At 41.5% G+C, this 24,838-nt stretch overlaps 1 protein-coding gene across 4 annotated transcripts in view; it reads right to left on the bottom strand.

The window, feature by feature from the left end:
- Nucleotides 1–24,838, bottom strand: part of sema5a (sema domain, seven thrombospondin repeats (type 1 and type 1-like), transmembrane domain (TM) and short cytoplasmic domain, (semaphorin) 5A) — a 121,744-nt gene that overhangs the window by 41,332 nt on the left and 55,574 nt on the right. For all 4 annotated transcript variants that reach the window (XR_004575098.1, XM_034289437.1, XM_034289438.1 and 1 more), the window contains exons 5-12: nt 20,958–21,020; nt 17,020–17,118; nt 12,325–12,538; nt 10,584–10,869; nt 9,356–9,491; nt 4,988–5,192; nt 2,020–2,227; nt 587–704 (exon numbers count right to left, since the gene is read on the bottom strand). Coding sequence is in view for 3 of the 4 variants with exons in the window: in XM_034289437.1 (XP_034145328.1) it covers nt 587–704; nt 2,020–2,227; nt 4,988–5,192; nt 9,356–9,491; nt 10,584–10,869; nt 12,325–12,538; nt 17,020–17,118; nt 20,958–21,020 (1,329 nt within the window). In the remaining variant the exon portion in view is untranslated. The remainder of the gene's footprint in view (nt 1–586; nt 705–2,019; nt 2,228–4,987; nt 5,193–9,355; nt 9,492–10,583; nt 10,870–12,324; nt 12,539–17,019; nt 17,119–20,957; nt 21,021–24,838) is intronic.

The following is a 24,838-nucleotide window of genomic DNA, read 5'->3' as shown; positions in this document are numbered from 1 at the left end:
GCAGATATGCAGGGAGTTCCCCTGTTGTTATCTTTGGCAGTTGTGTCTGAAATGCAACAAAAGCCGGCCAGCAGAGTCAGAGGACGGATGATGACCCCAGTAATAGATGGTTAGATGGCTACGACGTCACCAGGAGACAGCCACTTTCTGATCGGTGGAGTACCACTTAGGTCTGACACTGAATTACAGTGAAACTGCACGAGTAATGCTTGGGTGTGTATCCAGCATCATGTGCCATGGGCTGTGTAGTACTGCCAAAAAAAAAAACGGTTGAACGTGAAACCACATAAGACTGGGAAAGCTCTCAACACTGCCATTGGTCATCGCCGCAGGAATGGATGTCTGTCGGACACATTACAACTGCATTCATTTCACAGTGTCAAAATCAAATGAATCCCCCGTCTTTGGGCGAGGGAACTATGAATGGGCGGACTGTTAAGAGTCTGCTAATGGTCGCAGAGGCAGAGTAGAATAATTGAGTTAGTACCCCGATCCATTTCAACAGGCTTTGCTGGGGAGAGCATTTCTCAGAGTTACTGAGTGTGTGTGTGTGTGTGCTTTTTGTGTGTGAATTCTGGGTACTTACGGGGCATTTAGTAATGCTCTGTTCCCATTGGCTCATGCTGACACTGTCCTCCAGAGTGGAACACCTTCTTAACACCCGGTCCCATCCACAGTACGGGTCCCTGGCCCCCACACATGCTCTGACCAACGACGGAAAATATCGATTGGTTGACTGATTTCATTGAAAATGTAAATGTACAATTTGCATGTAAGTATAAATTAGTTAGCTTTGAATTTGATTAGATATTAGTACAGATAGGTCATGGAACCAGCCAGAGAACAGCTTGCCCTCGGTTTGGTTTTTCTGTACAATGCACACAAGCTTAGGTGGCCATCTAAAGCTAAGCTAAATACCATTGCTGTAACAATTGTATAAAGTGGTTCTAAAAGAAACACTTATAATTCCTGAATTTTCCTATATTCATACTGAGCAAATGGAATTATTGAAAATGAAACAGTTGGGAATGTTTTTCCCTTTTCTAATATTGTTGATACATTCTGGTCCTAAGACAAATCTATTTCAGAACCACTGGTAACAGCATAGTAAAATACATGATATCTCTCTTCTGTCATGCAAATAACAAAGAGACACACAAGAGAATGCACAGTGCGCAAACTCACACACATCCTTGTACAGTACATGTGCACACACACGCACGCAAGCACACACCCGAACACACACAAACACACACAAACACTGTGTCTGTCAGAAGTGAATACATAACAATTCATAATTATCTCATACAGACCGAGTACAAGCATTCCATCTTTAAATCTAAACCCAGTGAATAACTTATCTCTGTGAGACAAAAACCGCTGAAGTGTCTTCACCTAATTTAATGAAGTGATTAACTTTGCTATTTTTTCTCCAACTCTCTTCATTTGAGTTGATAGTCTCCCTGCTCCAGTGAATCTAAATCAGATTCTGCATCCCAAATACCAACCTACCTATATCCTATACACTGTAGTGCATTGCATTTGCCCAGAGCAAAAGTAGAACCCCTAAATAGGGAATAAGGTACAATTTGGGAAACACGTCCCTGTGAATCATGGGTCTACTGTTATCCTTGGCCCTGGTTTCATATCCAGGCCTTTCCTTTGAACGATCTGGCGTCTCTCTGTCAGAAACTCAATATGTCTCATTAACATACTTCCACTACAATAGCTACAGCAGCTGAAAAGACAAGGTAGGCCAACAGTATATATTACCTTGGCATCATCCCAGGCTGGCTATAATTTGGTTCACTGAAGTAATCAGCTTGTAACAGCTATGTAACTCCATAGTTGTGGAATAGTGCTGTACGGTGTGCCTCTGTGAGTTGTTTTGGAATGAAACCGGTGCCTAGCTTCCTTAAATAATGCCGACACATTTCTGTTGTCTGGCTGATAAGAGTATGTATGTGTGTCCGTACGCATGTGTGTGTGTGTCTGTGTCTGTGTGTGTGTAGTACTCACTCTCTTGTCTTGTGGAAGTTGCATCTCATCAGTGGTATCTTGATTACCTGGTCCCTGACACCGACATACAGCTCACTGCTGCTGTGTAGAATCAGGAGGCTTCTGATTGGTTGTCGCTTCCTGGGCGGGAACAACTCAATCTCATCCAATAGACAGCTGCCCGTGGACTGGTTCAGAGGAGAAAGGACCTTCCGGATGGTGCCATAGTCTGGAGGGAGAGAACAGGGGGAGAAGGTTTGGTTGTCTGAGGGGAAGGAAACTTGTGTTTTTATACATGAAACATTTTCATCATAGAATGTCTTGATTTTACAGATTAGGTGCGCATTTGGCTTAAAATCTCTAAAACACTATTATGTAGATGGTGTCATGTGTTCTCTCCTTTAACTTCCATTTTTTCCTGGCCAGGCTAAAATCTCTTGTGATTGCGTAAGATACAGAATTTGGAGGCAACTCAAACAAGCATAGTCAATTATACATGTAGTCCCTGTGGGGAGGGGAACGTAATTAGATTTTAAAATGGTACAGTAAGAAAGACGAATTCCTCTACCCTAACACATATATTCAAGATGGTAAAATACAAAACTACAGTTCTGCCTTGAAGCAGAAAAATATGTTTTATAGATCTGGGAACTGAGAAACCAATGGCAAAGATACTCAGAAATAAAGAAGTGGACTTGACAAAATGCTACAGGCAGAGAAGAGTAGGCTATAATTTGGTTGGCTACAACATTATAGGCATTCATACACGCAATAATTAAAAGAGGCTTTGTGCAGGAGTTGAAAAGGCACAGAATTTTACCCTCTAGTCCTTTGGCCTTCTAGTCAGCTTATCAGGTACCCGAGAATGGCCCCAAACAGTACAATGCACTGCAACCACTAGTGATTAGCTATGTGCGGTAGCCGTCGCTAATGGCCCTGGCACCGATTCAGATGTTTTCATTAGCGTCTGGTTATCATCCAGAAACTCCTCTGCTCTGTGTGAACCCACCGCTCTCACTCTAAAGCCACATTGATCAGACAGACAGACCCACTCCCACGGGAGATGTAAACTTGCACACCCATGGCCTTGTGCAAACACACAATGGAAGCAATGTTTTGCTAGCAAGAGCATCAGACACGGAGAAAAGCCCCTAAGGCTAGTGATGCAGAATAGTTTGAGGGGGATCCAGAAATAACAGGGAGACAAAATGAGACAGAGCATGGCATAAGCCAGCAGCGTAAGTGAGGTTAATCCTTTCTGTTCTATCCTGTGTCGATGCGCTACAAACAACTGTCAGGCCAATGGTTGCAATTTCATGGTGTTTACCATCTCTCTGTGATTGGGGAGTCTGTGGAAAGGAATGTGTTTGTGGATGGGGGTTGGTGTACATGTGTCTGGGTGTTAAGTGTGTGTGTGTGTATGCTTTCGTGTATGCTGTTGCATATGAAGATCACATGGCGATTCATTGTGATTCCATTCATGTCAGCAGAATGACAGCTTGATGTCTCATCCCTGACCCCACTACCATGTGCTGGAACCACTGTATTCACTGAGTCCATGTGCTGGATCACCCCCCTGAACCACAGTATTCACTGAGTCTATGTGCTGGATCACCCCCCTGAACCACTGTATTCACTGAGTCTATGTGCTGGATCACCCCCCTGAACCACAGTGTTCACTGAGTCCATGTGCTGGATCACCCCCCTGAACCACTGTATTCACTGAGTCTATGTGTTGGATCACCCCCCTGAACCACAGTATTCACTGATTCTATGTGCTGGATCACCCCCCAGAACCACTCTATTCACTGGGTCTATGTGCTGGGTCACCCCCCTGAACCAGTTTACATCAATTGTAATTAATTAATACATGTATAAACAAATTTAGTAATTGTCAGGGATTTGGATTATAGTATAATTACATGGGATTTGTGGCAGCAGATTGGCTCCTAAGTGTTTACACATTAGAGCATATTAATGAATATTTGATGTTTTATGTCACATTTACTTCTAGAGTGAAAGCTTTGACCAAGGCATTTCAACTGGCAGTGACTACAGAGCAAACCAGACCAGATGCTTAAAAATGATGGGTTTACCGCCATTTAAATCCCTTATACTGCATATTTTACATTAATGAGACACTTTAAACATATTGAAGTTACATGTAAATCTGTACCTCATACTAAATGGGGAAACACATATGACGTTTTACAAAGCACACCTTATTTGATTTAACCATCATATAAGTCACTTCTCATTTTTGATGATAACCTGACCAAAGTCATTCAAATGCAATACAGGACACAGGAAACATCAATACTGTAACAATTGAAAAAAATATAAACAATATATATACATATATAACTGCCTAATACGACTATACAAATACATATAAAATGACAAGAGTACATTTACAAACAGGAATAAGGGATATATAAGATTAACTAAGTCCTAGGCTCAGGGAGGAAGCAAACAGAAAAGGAAAAAGAAGGTTAATTTCTTTTCTACACATTTTGTAATTAGACTGAGAAAGCTGTTTTGTTGCAAAGGTTGAATTACAAAAAATGTATATTAAAAAAAGGCATACCAATACCAATGTGTTCATTAATGATATTCGCTGTATTGTATTACACCATCTAAACACAGATACCTTGCATAAAAGAAATGTTTTCTGCTGGTGCCTTCTGGTAATATATTTTGAGTTTATGTTATTTATTTATTTTTACAAAAAAGTGATCTGGCCACAGAGGTACCCCTAGTTTGAGAACCACTGCTATAAAGATTCAAAACGGTATTATGTGGGTTGGAATTATAGTACCGAAGCAGTATAGCACCAGGGCAGGATTTTTTCCACCACAATTTGGCTACAGGATGCTGCAGTAAAACATTTCAATGTTTTATACTGTTCATAATAAATGTATGAAGTACAGTTTTCGTTATACACATACAAACACACACACACACACACACACACACAGTTTCCCCTCACCTGTGGCCAGATATATGATGTGGAACAGCATGTCCTTGCCCTGCACCACATCCACAGCGACGTGGGAGAAGCGGACGCTGTCCTCCATGAAGTAGGGGACAGGCTGGACTGGCTGAACTACCTCATGCATCAGCAGGAACTTCTGGGCATCCTGCAGATTTCTCTCTGTTAAGTTCACGTAAGAGCCATAGTCTATGGTACCACACTGGAGAGCAGAAATGAAGAGGGAGCGATGGAGGGAGATCATTAGAACTCATACTGTACATTATTCAAGAGCAACAAACACCCAGAGCAGTCAGGCAGAATAACAACAACACACCACGGTGACAGGTTGATAAGGAGGACTCATTTCCCATCTACTTTTCAATCGAAGATACCTTCACTAACCATGTCTGCTCTCCTATGAACAGATAGACATTTATTATATATGTATATGTGTATAATATAAATCCTTCAGCACACACACACACACACACACACACACACATTATACAAATTAATCCCTGGTTTTGACATGCTCACAACTGGGATTCCAGGTTCCCTAGGATAGGAAGGGGTCAACCACCTCTACCACTACTACAACCGGTGCTACTACTACCACCACTATTACTACAACCACCACTACTACAACCAGTACTACTACTGACACAACCACTACTACTACCACTACTATTACCACAACCACCACTACTACAACCACTACTATTACTACAACCGGTACTACTACTGCCACAACCACTACTACTACCACCCCCACTATTACAAGCACTACTACTACTACTACCACCACCACTAATACTACAGCCACCACTACTACTACAACCACTACCACCACCACCACCACTACTACTACTACTACTACTACTACCACCACCACCATTACCACCACTACTACAACCAGTACTACTACTACCACCACCACTTCTACAACCACCACTACTACAACCACCACTACTACAACTGGTACTACTACTACCACCACTACTACTACAACCACCACTACAACAACCAGTACTACTACCACCACTACTACTAGTACTACCACCACCACTACTACAACCACCACCACTACTACAACTGGTACTACTACTACCACTACAAAAACCATCACTACTACTACCACCACCACTACTACAACCACCACCACTACTACAACTGGTACTACTACTACCACTACAAAAACCATCACTACTACAACCGGTACTACTACTACCATCACTACTACTACTAAAACCGGTACTACAACTACCACCACCACTACTACAACCAGTACTACTACTACCACCACTACTACAACCAGTACTACTACTACCACCACCACTACTACCATCACTACTACCACCACTACTACAACCACCACTACAACTGCCTTGAGTGTGTGTGTGTGTGTGTGTAGTATAAGTGTGAACAGTTTGTGAGTAAAACAAAGAGTGATATGGTGATGGGTTCTGTGAGTGATGTATGATTTCCCATGTGGAAGTGAAGGTAAGGGGCATAGCTGTCATTTGTCAATGGGTGGGTGTTGAGTGTGTGTGCGCGCATGTCGGTGTGTGTGTGTGCGTGCGCGCGTCTGTCATTTCTCAAGAGACTCTTCCGTGACACCCATCGGTACAGGCTTCAGCAGGCTTGATGATACTAAACACCAGACACAGCCGTTATACACTTCTGAGCTGGAGGGAAAGGGCTACCAGGTTAATAGGATAGCCAGATATGCACGAACAGTGTAATGTATAACAACCTTTGGGAAATCATCAACAAGAGTTTTCGGAAAAACACATCAATCTCCTCACATTTTGAGTGAAATGTTAATTTTACACTTTACAGTGGAAGATAACTATCTGCACTATCTATCAACACACAGAACCCAGCCAGATGCCAGATGACCTGATACTGCACAGAAACAGTCAGTGGATCGCTGGTTGGTCTACATCCAACATTGACAAATATATTAAAGCCAGGGTTTGTGGCAATAATATTCCAGAGGAAAGGGATGATCCTTGTGGGTGTGTGTGAAAACCCACCCCTCCACTTACACATTCATTTGCTTGTTTGTTCGTACGTATGCATTTATGTGTATCTGTGCTCGTATCTGTGTGTATTTGTCCATGTCTGAAGGGCTAGATATATGGGCAGGCCATTTTACATCAATGCAGGGCTGCCATTAATCCAAAGCTCGTAAATCTAATCCTCCAACATTGACAAATACTTGATGAAGATGTCACCCCAACCTAGATAAAGTGTGCAACGCTCCAATGGGGAAGTGTGTGTGTGTGTGTGTGTGTGTGTGCATGCGTGTGTGTTTGGAAAAAGTGCAGCTCAACGCAATTCCTCCTGTGCCTGGAGAAGGCTGGTACACATGCATGCACACACGACTACACACGCACACAGAGACACACACACACTCACGTCCACTCTGCACCCTCTCAACTGTGGCCCTGTTCAGACCTACAAATCTTCATGTGCAAATGGGTGTCTATCAAGCATATAACCCGCTGATCAAGTCCACCCCAGGCTAATGAGTAGGCTCTGGTATAGAACGCAAGCAGCCGCGTGGATGCGCCTGGGTATATGTGCCCATGCTGGCTCCCACAACCCCCTGAGATAATTAGATTCTACTGTGTAGAATAGCCTGCATGCTATCTAATCCGTCTAGCCCCGAGAGCTGCAAGAACTTCCTGTCATGGACCATTCTCTCTGTGTCATCGCTACAGAGCCCCAAGCTTTGAATTGGCTGAGGCATCCAAATTCTCCTACCTCTACATTATTTTAAGTAAAGGTACTTGGGTACCTTTACTTAAAACCTATTGGGTTCTCAGAAGGGCGGAACCATTCCAGGCTAAAAAGGTTCCTTGAGGAGCCCCTCTGGGTCTCAGAGAAACCCCTGTGTAATAGTTGAAACCAAGAAGAAGCTCAGTTATTGCCATCCAAATAGTGTCATCAGTATATTAAGCATTTCTTCATCAAATCCAACACCAATCAATTACAGAATAACAGAATGGCAAATATTCAGGTTAAATGGCAACGCAATTCTGCTACTAGTTCAATAAAAATAAAAAAATATTGCTGACAACAATTTATTAGATCTGTTAGGCAAGGTCAGGCTACTAAGAAACTGCAGAACCATGTTCTTTAACATTGAGAGCCCAAAACATCTTCCCTGCTTTTGAGTGGAGGTATGGAGGTGCCTTATGGAGGTCGAGGTTGTCCCTGCCCTCCAACCACGATCTAGTTTCAGAATTCATGTCGACCAATCCCACATTAACTAGGAGGTGGATTTAATAAGGTCAGAGCAACGTCTTACGTCTCCAGGAAGAGAACTGTAGTGGTTTGTTACGAGCAGCAACACCTGACAGGCTGCTGCTGCAGGGATTGTTTTGAGCAGCGGCGTGTGTGTATTTGTAATGCATTCAAGGTACACATTTGACTACAACATTTCACTAGACTTTTCTTTTGCCAAAACGAGAAATGTATCAACCACCAGTATTTATACTCAACATGACAATTCACATTTCCTGTTGTAAATTGGCTCAAATTATCACGGTCACATCAATGGCGCCATTATGCCGATATAAATTCAACAACAGTGAGTTGTGTAATGTTGTTTTGTCATTATTAACATGTTAGTGAAGTGATTGAGGGGGGCACTCAACGCTTCTCATTGAGTTAATGAGAAGCGTGCAGGGACACTGAGGCACAGAAATCTACACCCGTTTGGCCTCAAATATACATGAATACATACCTACCCATAAGAAGATTCCAACGGAAGCAGAGAGTGTGTGGTGGTGCTTGTGTGTGTTGGTTAATTGGACCGAGTTGTTCAAGTATTAAAATGTCACCTTCCACGTTGACTCAGCATCACCAGACAAGTCTAATGGCAATAAATGACGACTAGATTAGCAGTAGAGGTAACTGTTCAGAAGAGACACAGGCCACGCTGGCCCATCTTATATAAGGCACTGACCTGACAATTGTCTTGTCACACTATGTTAGCTATAACGCCATATTGAGGTCTGGTATATCTCAGACTTTAAAAAGCGGATTCAGGGTCCTCATTCCAACCCTCTAGAGTTATTGGCACCTCAGGTAAATATGAACAAAAATATGAACACTGTCAATAAATGTCACTGTGGTTCATCAGCTTGATCTAAAAGTCAAAATATGATGTTAATCGAAATATTTTGATACAGCAACTCCCGCACCCAGCTGACGTCTCACCGCGTAGATGTCGTGTGCCATGTCATATTTTGTGCATTTGTCAAGAAAAAAAGACGTTGACTTTGAACCTGTGTTACAAGGACTTTCCTACAGTTGGGATAGGAGATGTCCATGTAAGCTGAGTCAGAGACCGTGTTGGGTGATGTTCCTTACCTGAAAGTCAGGGTTAGGGTTGGGGTAGGGCAGCCAGGCGGAGCGCGAGTTCTCCTGGTACTTGAAGGGTCCACTAAAGACCTGGGTGATGGCACTGAGGTTGAAGGCACACACAGCAGATGCTGCTATGCTGTTCCTGGATAGAAAGACCAAGACACGGAGAGAGACAGTGAGAGACAGTGATATGTAGTGAGAGAGAGCGAGAGACAATGATATGTATTGATGGTGGAAAGAATTGTGCTTTGTTGGAATTTCCATCTCTGTGTAATCTATGTTGCCTAATGTCCAGTCTGCGATTTGGTCCACTAGATCACAGGTTGCCTAATGTCCAGTCTGCGATTTGGTCCACTAGATCACAGGTTCCCAACCAGTGGTACTGGGACTCCAGTCAGTACTAGATCTATCCACAGGGGTTACTTGAAAAGACTCATGAGACATTAAGCTTACTGGTAAAATACACATGAGGGGGGTACTTCAGTGGTACTGAGATTCAGAAATTCAGTTACCATAAAAGTTTGGTAAACTATAAATAAACCTCCATATTTGTCCCCACCAGATAGTGTCCTTAACACAGGCACGCTGTGAGTGATGGTCAAACGTGGGTATACATATAAAACCAGGCTTCAATTAAGATGTTCTGCCTCTCTGGCTAAGAGTATTGGTTGAGACTGATCGATAGTTTTGACTTTTCAAACAGTCACTAGCCACAAAGGCATTTCTCCTCTAGATGAGAAAATAGCAAATGAGAGAAATCAGTGTAAAAACTTTTTTTAAAAATTGTGTGAAAGACCGTAATAAGCGTGCCTGCAGGGTACTTCAGTTTTGGTCAATTTAAGAGTTTTCCATTTCTGCAAAGCAATTAAATGGACAATATTTAGAATATTTACATTAGAATATCCAAAAATGTCCATAACATCTCTGTAGTAATAAGGGAATGATATTGTTCCACAATATTTATTCTCCAGAAAGTTTAAATCCATAATTATCTTCAAATATCTTAAAATTAGGAATTTCAATTGGTCAAAAGGAGAAATTGCAGCTACAATCTACCTAGATTCCACATTCTAGAATACATTCTAGATAATGATCCTTTAAGTTCATTTTGGGCAGAGAATGCTCTGTGTGTATGTATGTATTATGTTTGTGTAGTATGTGTGTGTGTTTAGGTGCGTGTGCGAGCGGGAATGCTGTTGTTTATGCGCGTGTAAAGTATGTCTCTCACACTTACACATTAGTAGTGAAGATCCCATAGAGAAGTTCTAACTCTGGCAAGTAGAATGTTCCCTGCAGTTCATTATAATTAAAGGGTATCTCTCCTGGACGAGAACAGTTCAACCGGGCCTTCATGAACGTGGTCCAGGTGTCCTCCAATAGGAACCGCCCTCCAATGTCATTCTTACAGACCCGGGCGGCACGCGAGAACACAGTTCGACCACAGTCATGTTCCACCGCATTCTCCCGGAAGAAGAAATAGGTGAAGTTCCCGATATCATATGACGAGACGAAGTTAGGCTCTATCGGAGGACGGAAGAGTGGAGAGAGGGAAGGGGAGAACAAAAGAGTTATTTCGATCTGGTGAGAAAAGGAGACAGCTCCGAAAGAGGGTGATGTTGGGACAAGTGAAGGGCTGAGAGAAATACAGCTGAAGTTGAAATACAGTAGAAGCTGAAATACAGTTGTAGTTGAAATACAGTTAGTTGGAGAGGGAGGGAGAGAGAAAGGAAGAAAACATGTTAAAGAGAGAGGGGACATACTAGGTTGAGAAAGATAGAAAGAAAAATAAGAATCAGAGAAGAGCAGAAGAGAGAAGAAGTGAAAGAGGGAGAGGAATAGTGAGAGGCACAGGGAGCTGTACGACAGTAAGTTGTGAATGATAGACTAAAGGTCCATAGGGGTGTGAGGTAGAGCTGTGAAGTAGAGGTGATTCAAATTAATTCAATATGGCATTCAAATTAATGACTTTGTGTTTCAATAGCAAGGCTCATTATTCACCCAGGGAAAACCTAAAGGTTAGCATGAGGAATGGCCAAAACAGTGGTGTAGTGTAATGGCCTAAAAGTGCTGACCTCCCTGGGTACTCATAGCTGTGGTGTTCATTTTTATGTATGACATTATTGGACTTTAACCGCACGCTTTATCCTCTCTGACAGTGATTTAATTCACATTTAAATGAAATAGTTTCTTTTTTCTACTTCACTCCTTTCAAACCTTCTTCTACATCCACACCTTTGCAAAGCATAACAGGGAGAGAGGGAGAAGAAAAAAAAATCAATTTGCCATAAAATTAGTTATTAAACCTTTTCTTCAAAGGTTGTCCCGGCACTATGTATGTGGTGGCTTTTAATTTATTTTTTCAATCTGGCTTTAATGCGAATCAGATAAAATCCTTGGCTGACAAGATAGCGATTGACCCGCTCTTTTAGAGCAAGCAAACAACTGAAGCAGAGTATTCAATCAGCAGCCCTGTTCCAGGTGAGGGGCTGCTCTTGAACTGTGACCCACTGAGCTCTTCAGACCGACACACTGATTTCTTTGTTTCTGTACCAGATGGAAATGTCAGTTTCATGTCCTTCAAAAGGAAAAAAGAAAAATGAATGAGGCAACTTTTTTAAAGTAGTAATAAAAAAAAGTTTGAGTCTTTGATCCAGATTGGGCTACTTGCCAGGACAAAAATGGAAACAAAACAGTGTGAACGCGTTCTTTGTCATCAGTGATAACAGTGACATTTTGCCGCTTTTAGTATATATACCATCAGCCCACCTGTAACCTTTCTTTAACCCAGCCACTTTTATTCCCTGTTAAAACCATCTCTGCTCAACCAGGCTAACCCCCACCCTCTCTGCTGTTCCAAACCTCCACTGAGCCATTTGGAGGGGCAGTGATCAGGCTCCCTGTGTTGTCTCCTTCACCTGTCTCCTCCACCTGTCTCCTCCACATGCATCCTCTAGCCAGCTCTGAGCCCACTTTACCATTGAGCCATTTGGAGTTGTACTGCGCGGTGCGTAGAGGAGGCAGCCCCCCCAGGCTGCGGTAGATCGCCGGGTCTCTTCCAGAGAAGTCCATGGCTGTAGCAGCATACAGCTCTCCACTGGAGGTGATCAGGGCTGTGGAGTTATGGAGAGGGTTGTAGGGACACCGGGCCATTCCACTGATCTGGTCATGGATCTCTGTCAGGTTGGTCAGCTAGAGGGGTGGTATGAAGGTGGAGATGAATAATTAATATGTTTATCAGTATGCAATACATAACCCAAATGCATACAGGAGTAAACAGAGTGGGTGTGCGGGATACGTGACATGAGCTTCTGCTCTCCTGTCCTAGCCTCCGACACACTCTCCCAAACCGACATTGACTGGTCTTCACTACTGTGAGTTACAGCAGAACCATCAGACAATAAAACAAGGCTGAACATTGAGCTGAGAGTTACTGCTTAGTTACTACAAAAGAGATTTGGACTTCAATAATTCATTGTGATAGTAACAATTCGAGACTATCTTACAGGACCATAGCTCTTAGCCTACCTTTGGCAATCAAGGTTAGATAGACAATTTACTTGAAAATATTAGCAACCTGCATTCCAGTATGCTCAGTTGGCAGCCTACAATACATTATCCTTGAAGGTCCTGAAAACCATATGTACTGCCAGGCTATTCCTGTTAATTAGCTATAAACGCTATTCAGGCAGGACTAAGACCCTTCTGACTGACTTTTATAATCAGCTTACCCTATCAAAACCACACACTAAAGTCATGAACCTAAATTCTGCCATTGGATGCAATGCAAAAACCTCACATTCATTATAGCATGGTATTTCATGGACAGGTTCATGCGATTCCTCTTTGGATTCCTCTTTGGTTAAAGTAAAAATACATTAACATATTATATAATCTAAATAGACTTTTCATTGAAGGTATTTCACGGGAAATGTATTCTTTTTAAATTAGCACTTAAGTGAATGTTCCCAAGTATGATAAAAATATAATAAATGCAATACCTTAAATGTTATCGGATGTATATTTATGTATGATCATTTTGTGTCTTGGGATATTGAGTCATTGTAATGGCTGAAAATCGATATGTTTTAAAGTATTATTAAACCACAACAGTAACTAAGGTAAAGTCTCTCCATTTTCACCAGCCTCTCAATGTAAAGCTCAGATCTCCCCGTTTTGGTTTGTTGGCCTTTGATAGTGTGGCCAAACCCAGCTCTCTGATTTAGAGATCCTTTAAGCCCATCGTCCTACCCTTGGCCCTTAGACAGTGCAGTTGTTCCCAGTAAAAACTCAACCAGTGCACATTGCTTCAGCAGCCTTGAATTTCAGGTGGAATGTGTACAGTCTTTCTTAGCCAATATGCAATTATAACTCGTGGTTAAACGGTGAAAGCACAAGACATACTTAAAGCAAGACTCACAGCTTTTTTCTTCTTAATCTAAACTGTGAGGAATTGGTATAATTCTGTGATTACCTCTTAATCTAAACTGTGAGGAATTGGTATAGAAATAACTGCATTTATATATTCCAACATTCTGTGATTACCTCTTAATCTAAAATGTGAGGTAATGCTTTACAAAGTGAATTTATATAAACCTAAATTATTTAGCCATAAACTGTTCTTTGAATGTATCTTTTGTTTCCATGGAAACCATTCCAATGAACTATAAATACTCAAATTCTCATTCTCCCATTGTAGTTGCAGATTTTGGGACTACTTAAAAAAAAAAATAATACTTCACGTCCTACAGAATGTGCCAGGAAGAGTCTCAGCTGGGGAATATTTAAATACACAGACCACAAGCTTTGTCAGACTAAAGTTTCTCTGTAATGGCAGCTTCAGGTATAATCATTGGAGAGATGGACAATCCAACTTCCTAAGGGATGTGATGCTTGTTCCAACAGTATAAAAATGGGTCTCTTAGGATAGATTAATGAGAGTGGGTCGATTTGGACCGCTGATGGTTCTGGCGACACAAACCACCTCCGGCTCCAGGCTTCCGGCACGTCTCAGCTCGGCCCAACACAGTGTTTCTGTGTCTGGGCCTGAGGTCTGAGTTGAAAGGACATATTGATGGAGCTCATTCTGGGTGTTCAGGGAAGTGTTTGGGTCGAGTTCAGTCAGTAAGAATGGTGGGGCGAAAATATAGTATGGACCGAGCCTGCATCTATCATGCATATTAAAGCAACAGAGTGAATGAGTCCTCTCATTGGGACACATAGCAGCTGTGGTTGCTAGGGAAGAATGGGCTCACATTGACACCACTAAATGCACACCACTTTGACACAGCACTATTGACTGAGATTTCATCTCTCTTTTGCTCCTCTTCTTCCTGGTCGGATGTCATGTGACACTTCCTTGCAGCGGTCTCAGAACGTGAACGAGACACAGAGACTGAGACTGCCAAGCAGGTGTTGGATGCCTGAGTCAATGACTCAACGCTTTCTACAGGACAACAAAGAGGACGTCGGGTCTGTAATAAAAAGCTCTATGTCATAACCGTGATACTCATCATGGCCACCATCATTTGGAAATTTCCTCATTGCCATCATCAAAAGCAACGCTAGATGATTACACTCTCTCTTTACTAGCAAACGCATAGAGAGTTGGTGAAAATAAGGCTATAAATATCTATAAGGCTTTGGAATTCATTCTGGTATTTTCGGGAAAAGGATATTTGGATTGAAATCACTTTCAGGAAATGCAGGTGAAAAGGTCACCAGGAGGGTACTCATCTGTGGTTATGTACACAGTATGACTGAGTGATGAAACACCTCTTCAGTGCTTGGACAGTTACACATTTTACGTTTTTTTAGCACGCTGGATTTATTAATATACAAAAACTATGGAGTAAAAGTGCAGATTGTCATCAATAATTTCGGGGTTATTTTCATCCATTTTCATCCATGAACAAATTAGAAAACATGCAGGTCTTGTAGTCCCTGCATTTTAGTTAGGAAACAAAGATAATGAAAAGAGAGTAAATTCTCTTTTACAGTTCAGCCCGGTATTACAGAATTACAAATTACATAGTTCTGGCTTGGGCATGTATGTCTGCCACTGGAACTGCCACACGTATCATCATTATAATATTATTGCTGAGTGCACAGATACAATCTGAAGTAGAGAAGCGTTTCAAACTCATTTGACTATGCTTCATCATGCAGCAGGAAAAAAAATGTAAGGGCCAAAAAGTATTCACTCGATCTAAACTCAATCTAGCATGCCTTTCACATGCTAAAGACAGGACTGAAGACAAAAGGCCCCCAAACAAGTAGGGAATGAAGATTGCTGAAGTACACCCCAAATCTTATGAACAGTGTCCAGGGATGATGGTCAACAACAGAGTCAGGACGTCCGTTTAACATACTATCCAATAGACAGCTCCCTACAGAGCAATATCCCCTTTAACTGCCCTGGGATTTGATATTTACAACGGGGAAAGAGTGCCCCCAAATGGCTCTCCAACACCACTTCCAGCATCATCTGGTCTCCCATCCAGGGACCACCCTGCACTGACCCTGCTTAGCCTCAGATAAATGTCAGCTGTAGGATGATGGATGCTCTAATGCCGACTGTTATAATTTTAGCTATGTACAGTAACAATGTGCTAAAAAAGTATAAATGACAAGGGAAAACAAATAGTGTTATGTTTACAATGTCCTCCCATTGGCTTTTCATGGCTCCGGGTCTCAGATCTTGTTCTGTTATTGCTGCAATTGCTCATTGCAGTAATTCACCTAACTGACACAGGAGTTTATCAATGTTTGTTTACATTTGAAGTTGTTTGTGGGTCTGTAAGGTCTGAGGTATATATGAGTCTGTAATGTGGTTACACGTTTTGAGTTGTGGAAGAACAGCTCTGCTTCCACCACAGTTTGTGGGCTGTGCACACACCCTCCTCTCAAATCATCATGCTCTCAAGATTTTTCTTAATTTTGGGGTCAGTGACAGTGTTCAGATATTCTCCCACTGTGTATTCTCTCCTGAAGCCAATGTACCATTCAATTTGCTTAGCTTTTTTTATAGTTTTTTGCTCTGTTTTTGCTTTTGTTTGTTTTAACTTTCTTTGTTTCTTTCCATGAGCTCTGTGGGGTCTGTATGTCTACCAGTCTCTCTCTCCCTCCCCCTCTCTCTCACTCTCTACATGTATATATATATAGTTATGCCTCTATATATATATTCATATAGTTATGCCCACTCAGAGTAAATGTGTGTTCCTATGACTAATAAAATACCATCATAATAATGTCTTGACATTTATACCATATATATTTCTGCCACATTAAATAGTGAATTTGAGACATTGACCTTTGCAATGACTGCTTTTGAAGAAAAACAAATGTCACTACAAAGGTAACCCCCACCCCCCCCTCTTCAACTTCCATCCTCAATTCTAAGATCAAACAATGAACACACTTTTAACAGTACGTTGTACCGGCACACAATAGGTGAAGTAGATACAGAGGGAGAGAGTACATTAGAAGAGTGGTGAAGATACAGACAGGAACAGGAAGTTGGGGAGAGAGAAGACACAGAAAAACAGGAAGTAGAGGAGAGTGGAGGTAGGGGAAAGAATATGATTGAATATAGACAGGAATAGGAAGACTAGAGGAGAGGAGAACATAACCAAACAGGACAGAAGTGAGACAGTAGATTACTATATTCTTACAGTGCGATTGGTGCAGATGGGTGTGAAAGCGTTGGTTCCACAGGTGAACAGCCTGTCTCCATTAACCAGCAACACTCTGATGTAGTTCTGACACTCTTCCTGGGGAGAGAACAGCAAACACAACATTAGCACTCAATGCTGGACACAGACACAATAACAAAACTCTAGACAGGTTTCAAGTTTAATGTGATTACACACATTTTTTTTAATAAGACCTCGAGATACCAGGCGGTTCGAATGTTATCATTGGATTGAATGGGCGTTATCCGTGGTTATCAGCCTCATAGATATGGGTCAGAAGGGGCCTGCTAGCCTACTGGTAGGCTCAGAAGGCTGTTATCATCCATTCACATGGTTAATTTAGTATTTAGATCATTTAGTATTGACAAAATTATCACAGTTTAAAGGTTCTCATTTTAATGGTCTTACCTGTAGACTTACCCTAACCCTAATCTTAACCCATTTTAATGGTCTTACCTGTAGACTTACCCTAACCCTAACCTTAACCCATTTTAGAGGTCTTACCTGTAGACTTACCCTAACCCTAACCTTAACCCATTTTAATGGTCTTACCTGTAGACTTACCCTAACCCTAACCTTAACCCATTTTAATGGTCTTACCTGTAGACTTACCCTAACCCATTTTAATGGTCTTACCTGTAGCAGTGACCTGAATTCGTCTGGGATTGGATCTGGAGTCTTCTTGTGTATTTATCCCTGTTTAACCATGCAAATGGATGATAACTGCCTTCTGAGCCTACCAGTAGGCGTTGATAGGGCGTTATCAGGTTGATAACCACTGATAACGCCCATTCAATACAATGATAACATTCAAACCGGGTGGAGATACAGTAGGTACCCCGGGGCATTGGAAGGTGCACAAACTTTGGACCAATTCCAACAAACAGCATGTTTCCTATCTTTCGTGAAACGAAAGACAGGAAATAAATCATGCGTGTGAACAACAGAAATCCTCAGTTGAGGCACAAACCACCCCCAAAACAAACAGAATTTACGCAATCCATGCTCCAATGGTGACCATGCACCCACTATCAAGTAGAAGTATAGGTTTTAGGCGTCTGATGTTTGTTGTTCTGTGGGGCTTTTGCTTAGATGCATGGCCAGCATATCAGCTTGTGACAGGGGTAATACAAATGCCCAGGACCCTATCTGTCTATTTTCTCTCAGCTCCTTTGTTACAAGGCGACAGTCATTTCTTGTGCTAAGAACAGTGTGTGTGTGTCTGTGTGTGTGTGTTTGTCTTTTGTGTTGAGGTTACTTGGGTGTGTAACTCAGCTCAGTTGTTGTTCCCCTGGTAAATAGAAATACAATTTTAATATCTCTTGCGTCACAGTGGTGACTTGTTTATGAAATCTTCTTGATAAATTTTCAAACTTCTTACAGTAATGTGAGGACTGTTATGCATGGTTCTCACATTACAAACCAGAGCAGCAGATCGACTCCCATCAAGTCAATGTAATTCCCTTTTCTTGTACTGGTGGAAATTAATCAAAGACAGCTGAGAGGCAGACGCCGGCATTAAAGAACACAATTGCTTGTAAATTCAGTCAGGGCAGAGGCACCATATCTGTGGAATAATTGAAGTTTTGAAGTTATGGCTGTGTGGTGGACTAAGTAATAAAACAACAAAAAAGAGAGGCAAGAGAGAGAAATAGCGGGAACAATGTCAAAAGATAGACAGAGTGCAAGAAAGGGAAAGAGAAGGAGAGAGAGACAGACAGAGAGAAAGACATGTAACTACATCTAGTCGCTACTGTAATATAACTACATTTAGTCACTACTGTAATGTAACTACATCTAGTCACTACTGTAATGTAAGTACATCTAGTCACAACTCTATTTTACCTACATCAAGTCACTACTGTAATATAACTACATCTAGTCACAACTCTATTGTAACTACATCTAGTCACTACTGTAATATAACTACATCTGGTCAATACTGTAATGTAACTACATGTAGTCACTACTGTAATATAACTACATCTAGTCACAACTCTACTGTAACTACATCTAGTCACTACTGAAACATACCTACATCTAGTCACAACTGTAATATAACTACATTTGGTCACTATGGTAATGGAACTACATCTAGTCACTACTGTAATATAACTACATCTAGTCACAACTCTATTGTAACTCCATCTGGTCACTATTGTAATGTAACTAGATCTAGTCACTACTGTAATATAACTACATCTAGTCACTACTCTAATGTAACTACATTTAGTCACTACTGTGATGCAATTACATCTAGTCACAACTGTAATGAAACTACATCTAGTCACAACTCTATTTTACCTATATCTAGTCACTACTGTAATATAACTACATCAAGTCACAACTCTATTGTAACTAAATCTAGTCACTACTGTAATATAACTACATCTATTCACTACTGTAATAAAACTACATCTAGTCACGACTGTAATGCAACTACATCTAGTCACAACTCTATTGTAACTACATCTAGTCACTACTGTAATGCACCTACATCTAGTCACTACTGTAATGTAACTACATCTGGTCACTACTGTAATGTAACTAAATCTAGTCACTACAGTAATATAACTACATCTAGTCACAACACTATTGTAACTACATCTAGTCACTATTGTAATGTAACTAGATCTAGTCACTACTGTAATATAACTACATCTAGTCACTATTATATTATAACTACATTGAGTCACCACTGTATTGTAACTACATCTAGTCACAACTGAAATATAACAACATACATCTCTTTGGTCAGTAGCAACAGCACGAAAAACCAGTGAAGTGAAGTGAAGTGAAGTTGACAGTCTTGAACAGTGGGGAACAACACCCTAGGACTAAGGGAGTTTAGTCTGTAATTTAAAATGACAATCATATACTGGCCAGTTGCTGCATGCCAATTATGTGCTGTGAGTGTATGTGTGACGGGCCTCTAACCACCTTACACAGGGGGATAAACATATAGAAGGCCATTCTCAATGACTCAAAAGAATTCACAAAATGCTCCAGTTGAGTACTGGCAGGGTCCTGTTCAGTTATGAAGAGCAGAGGGGCGCAGAGGGGAGCAGAAGAAACACATTCACCTCCATCACACAAACAGAAGAAAGAGGACAACACTGTCCGTTTACCCTCAGTATAATGTAAGGTGTGGACTTATCCCACTAAATCCTACCATAGACATTAATCACACATTGCTGTCCAAGAAATATTGTCTCAGGTTTGATTTGTATATAACTCAACCACTAAGAGGTATGTCGAAATCATGGGGTGCTACAAATCTGTCTCTGTCCACTTGTACCAAGGTTGAATGTTTTCTTGAGAATCTATCAACTTGCCAGGGCTTTCAGGTTTCCCGGCATTCCTGTTTTAACTGGAAGTGCTATTGAAGAGCATTTAAGCCCAGCAAAAAAATTATAATAATCTGATAATATTGTAGCTTTCCAAGGTTAATGAAATGTAAACATCTAACAGCCTAGTTCTCTTTTACTGAAAGGTGCAGCTCCTTTTCATTTTCAAGTTAGTGTTGTTGTTTTTTTTTTACTGTAAGTGATAGCCCACTTATTGCACTGATTTTGTCAGCGGGAACTATGGACTAACTTACAGATTGTTCAACTACTGAAACAGACAAGCTACAGAAAAGGTTCAGTACCACGGAAAGCACCCCTGTGTCAAAGGTGGGAGGAATTATTTCACATAAAAGCACATGTTATTTTATTGCATTCATTCATCGGCCTAAAAAAAACTATGGCTTTTCTATAAATAAAGGCAAATAGGGCAGTTACTTTGGAACAGCGTACAATAAATGTGATTCCTATGGAATGTTCATCCATGTTTTACATACCGCAGATTTATCTACCCCAGGCTACTTGTTTGCGTTGCCTTGTTTTATGCTGGGATATGTGTGTTAATGGGCTCACCTCTGACTTTCCCCTGCTGAAGCAGGCTCCTTTAGTGAATTCATCACAGTGCCACTCCGCCTCCTGTCAAAAAAAATAATAAACACACCAGAACATTACAAACAAACAGTGAAACAGCTTGAAAACACGAGACAGTGGAAACCCGATAAATAGTCATGGTGAGAGTTCAACGCGATATTAGCATTTCAGTGCAGTCGGCAGGAGATCTCCCATCCAATTGTTTCTAAATACGTGAGATAGGTGAGATTGATCAGGTGCGGCTGTACTGACCACTACGACCTAGCCATTCATTTGTATGGATGAGGCAGAATTGACTTGGGCTTAGAGTAAGAGGATAGGCCCGACACGTCTACACAGACCGCGCCATGTCTGTGTAAGATGTGAACGTTAAATGCGAACACTGAATCCAATTAACATGCTCACCCGCTAGAGTCCACTCCAGACACTAAGGAGAGAGCATGGAGCCAAATCCCAACGTGATTTACGCCAACGGAGAAAATGAGGGACACTTAGACATGAGAGAGCGAGCACAGGGCTGAATGTCAATTTGATTTACACGAGAGGAAAGGGTGGATGTTACTCACATTTTTACTGGCCCGAAAGGAATTAGAAGATAAAACCCAGGACTATCCTCTAAGGGGGAGAATCCAATACACACGGCTTCCTCCACTGTCATTTCACTTGTGAACTTCCAGGGAGATTTCATTGATAAAAGATCCGTTTTCATTGAATGAAATGATAGCAGTCGTCAAGCCAGAGAGATGATGGAGGGACAATTTAATCACGTTTAAGGGGACAGGCCATTGTGCGCCCTCAGAGATTAGCGACTGAAGGGAATGTTTCTTTATAAATCACTGTCCTGATGTAACTTAATTATCCACTATTAGCTATTGTAACTGTACAGTGTGAGAATATCGTGTGAATTTATGCTTTGTTAAGTTAGGAACAACTTTACACTGTTTCTATACTCTCTCAGGAAGTCAGGTTCACAGGAAGTCACGTTCTGGCAAAGCTTGCGACTGAAATTAGCCAATGGGCTTATAGTACTCTGGTGAATTCCGGGTTGAGTGTGTATTGCCATTTCCTAACTGAGACACGTACAACAACCAAAGAAACAACACTTGCTGCGATACCATTCAATAAACGCTTGAATTACTCTCTCTTGTACCAACAGAAATTCACGCTAACGTCCTTAAATGCACAAACTCCACTAAAATGAACAGTAATCTGTGTTTTAGCATGGAGTCATAGTGGGTGTTCTATTAAAAACTACTAGAAAGAACTAGGCATTACATCATTCAGAGGATGTGCAGTACAACAAGTTCAGAACAACTGCGTACAGTACAACCTGCTACTGCTTATTTGTACTTCATATAAGGACCATTCGAATTGAATTAGCTGAAATTGTCTTTTTCGACAAGAGACCAGGTGCTTAGTAGATAAATCATTATGTTTCCGAATCCAAGAATATGCAACTGTACATCATCTCCATATCAGGCAGCTAGAGAGATAGTGAGGATACTCTGAAATCCCTCAGGACTATCAGAAACTTTCTTTCATTTCCTCTTCAGAGACGAGCAGTGACCTGAGACCCTTTGTGTTTTATGAGGGAACCTTAACTGCGCCGACCCAATGGCCTGAAGGAAGGAACGAGAAATAGGAGCTATCAAACACACGCGCGTGCACTCGCATGCACGCCTAGTGGCAGGTTCAAGTGGAGTCAGGAGAGAGAGGGAAAGTGAAGGGGCGGGGGGGGGGGGGGGGGGCAGGGCTGCTACATGAAAAGCCACCAGTGTAGAAACCAAGCACACAATGGATGGGGGGCCAGTGGTTGTGTGTTTGTGTGTGTGTGTGCGTGTGTGTTTGTGTGTGTGTGTGTGTGTGTGTGCGTGCGTGAATGCCTGCGTGCGAGTGTCCACTCCGTGTGGCCGTTGAGAATGGGTGTATGGGGTTGGCCACCAATCAACTCTATCTGTCAGGGGGCCAGCTGACATTCCAGAACGAAGCTGGCTATTTTGGGGCCAGTGCCTCTCTGACAAACCACACATCAGCACTAGCAGCCCGGCACGCACAGCACGGGCTGTCCCTGCGAGGTGTGTGTGGTACGTGCTCTCAGAAATAAGGTCTGGGCCACCTCCAACATATAGATTCTATGGTCTGTCTGCGATACCACGTGTGACTGTACGAGCGCCTTTTTAGAAAAGCAATGATTTTACAAGAGTTTGTGGACACTAATAAGTAATTAGCCCAAATCACTTTTCTATAAATTCATAATACTGAAATACAATCATTTCAAAACAGAAAAATGACATATACCTACTACAGTCTTTAAAAAAAAAAAAAGAACTATACTAACATATGAGGTTTATAGTCTCCGTTATCCTTAAACCAGTGAAATACTGGCATCATTTACCAACTCTCACACCATGGTACCTCAAGTCCTAGACATCAAATGGACCAGTATAAAGGGCTGCCGTGCAGTGATGCCAAGTCTAGAGCCAACGTGTTTAAACATTAAAAACCCATTACAACCCTATTGTTTAGCCTCATTGTGCTCCGAAGACGAATCAGCTCTCAGAGTAAAATATAATCCCTAGAATGTACTGACATTTGTTATATTTAGCATTCAACTTTAGGGTCCATGACACACATACTTTTGTAGCTGACTTTCAGAAGCTACCTACTGATCTGAAAGCAGCTTTAAGGCATAATACCATACGGGGGAGGGACTCAGTGTTTGCTGCTTAAAGCGATTTGAATCTGGAGGTAAGGCATGCATGTTCCCTCAGCCCACCCTCTTCACTACACTGTCCCCTGTTATGTATGGTCACCAAGAGATGAGCCTTTGTGCTGACCCATGTGTGTGTCTTTACTGACTGAGGGACTATTGTCACCCTGAGGTGGGTGGAAGGGAGACACATTAGGAGCGTGGGCAGAAGAGAGACAGCGAGAGACAGAGGAGCGAGAGAGAAGGAGAGTGGGTCAGGGGGCTCAGAACATAGAAAGATTTCTGGACAAGCACAGAGAGAGAGAAAAAAACGGGAACACTAGAAGAAGAAAGGGAGAGATACAGAACAGACGACAGATAGTAGGTAGAAAGAGAGGGATGATGGAAGACATGATATTGCACATATCATTGCATATATTTTGAATGAAGAGAGCCAGAACACTGTCTACACTGAGGACTTTCTTGGGAATCTAAGGACTCCTCTATAAGATAAGGCCGTTATGATAAAGATACGGGGAGATGTGAGAGACACTGAGGCGTGATCCAAACATATGTATCTGATCAATGTTACTTTGTGTTTGAGCGACATTAAGGATTCTGATTGTAGTCGGCTGATGTAAACCAAAGAAAGGTTCTGACATGAAAGTGGCTGCTGGAAATTGAAAGTAATATCTGAATGTGTTTCAGTCCAGTGAGTTACAGCATAGTTGGAGCACATCTGTCAGTCAGCATGTAGGGCAGGGGTAAGCAAACAATTTAGCTTGAGGGCCACATTAAACATTTGATTTGAAGTCCATAATCACTTCTACATGCTTTCACTTTAGTTGTGGCCATTTAACAGTGGGTTTGAGTGTTATTTTTTTAACTCTTAGTTTGTACAATCTTGATGTAGGGTTCAAAACAAATATTTAACCTAATTATATATTAAACCAGTAGCCAAATAATGTAAACTTGTATATAATTTAGAAAAACTATTTAAAAAAAAACATTTAGGTTTTTCTTCGTATTGGTTGTAAAATTCTGTATGCAAAGCATGTTAATTTCATAGAGGTTCTTGGATGTACTGTAGGATGTACTGTAGGATGTAATGTAGGGTGAAATGTAGGATGTACAGTAATGTAGGATGTAATGTAGGATGTACTGTAGAATGTAC

The sequence above is a fragment of the Esox lucius genome, chromosome 21 (assembly GCF_011004845.1).
Source record: "Esox lucius isolate fEsoLuc1 chromosome 21, fEsoLuc1.pri, whole genome shotgun sequence".
NCBI classification, from domain to species: Eukaryota; Metazoa; Chordata; class Actinopteri; order Esociformes; family Esocidae; genus Esox; species Esox lucius.
Note: the sequence above shows the minus strand (reverse complement) of the source record. Positions and strands in the feature narration are given on the sequence as shown.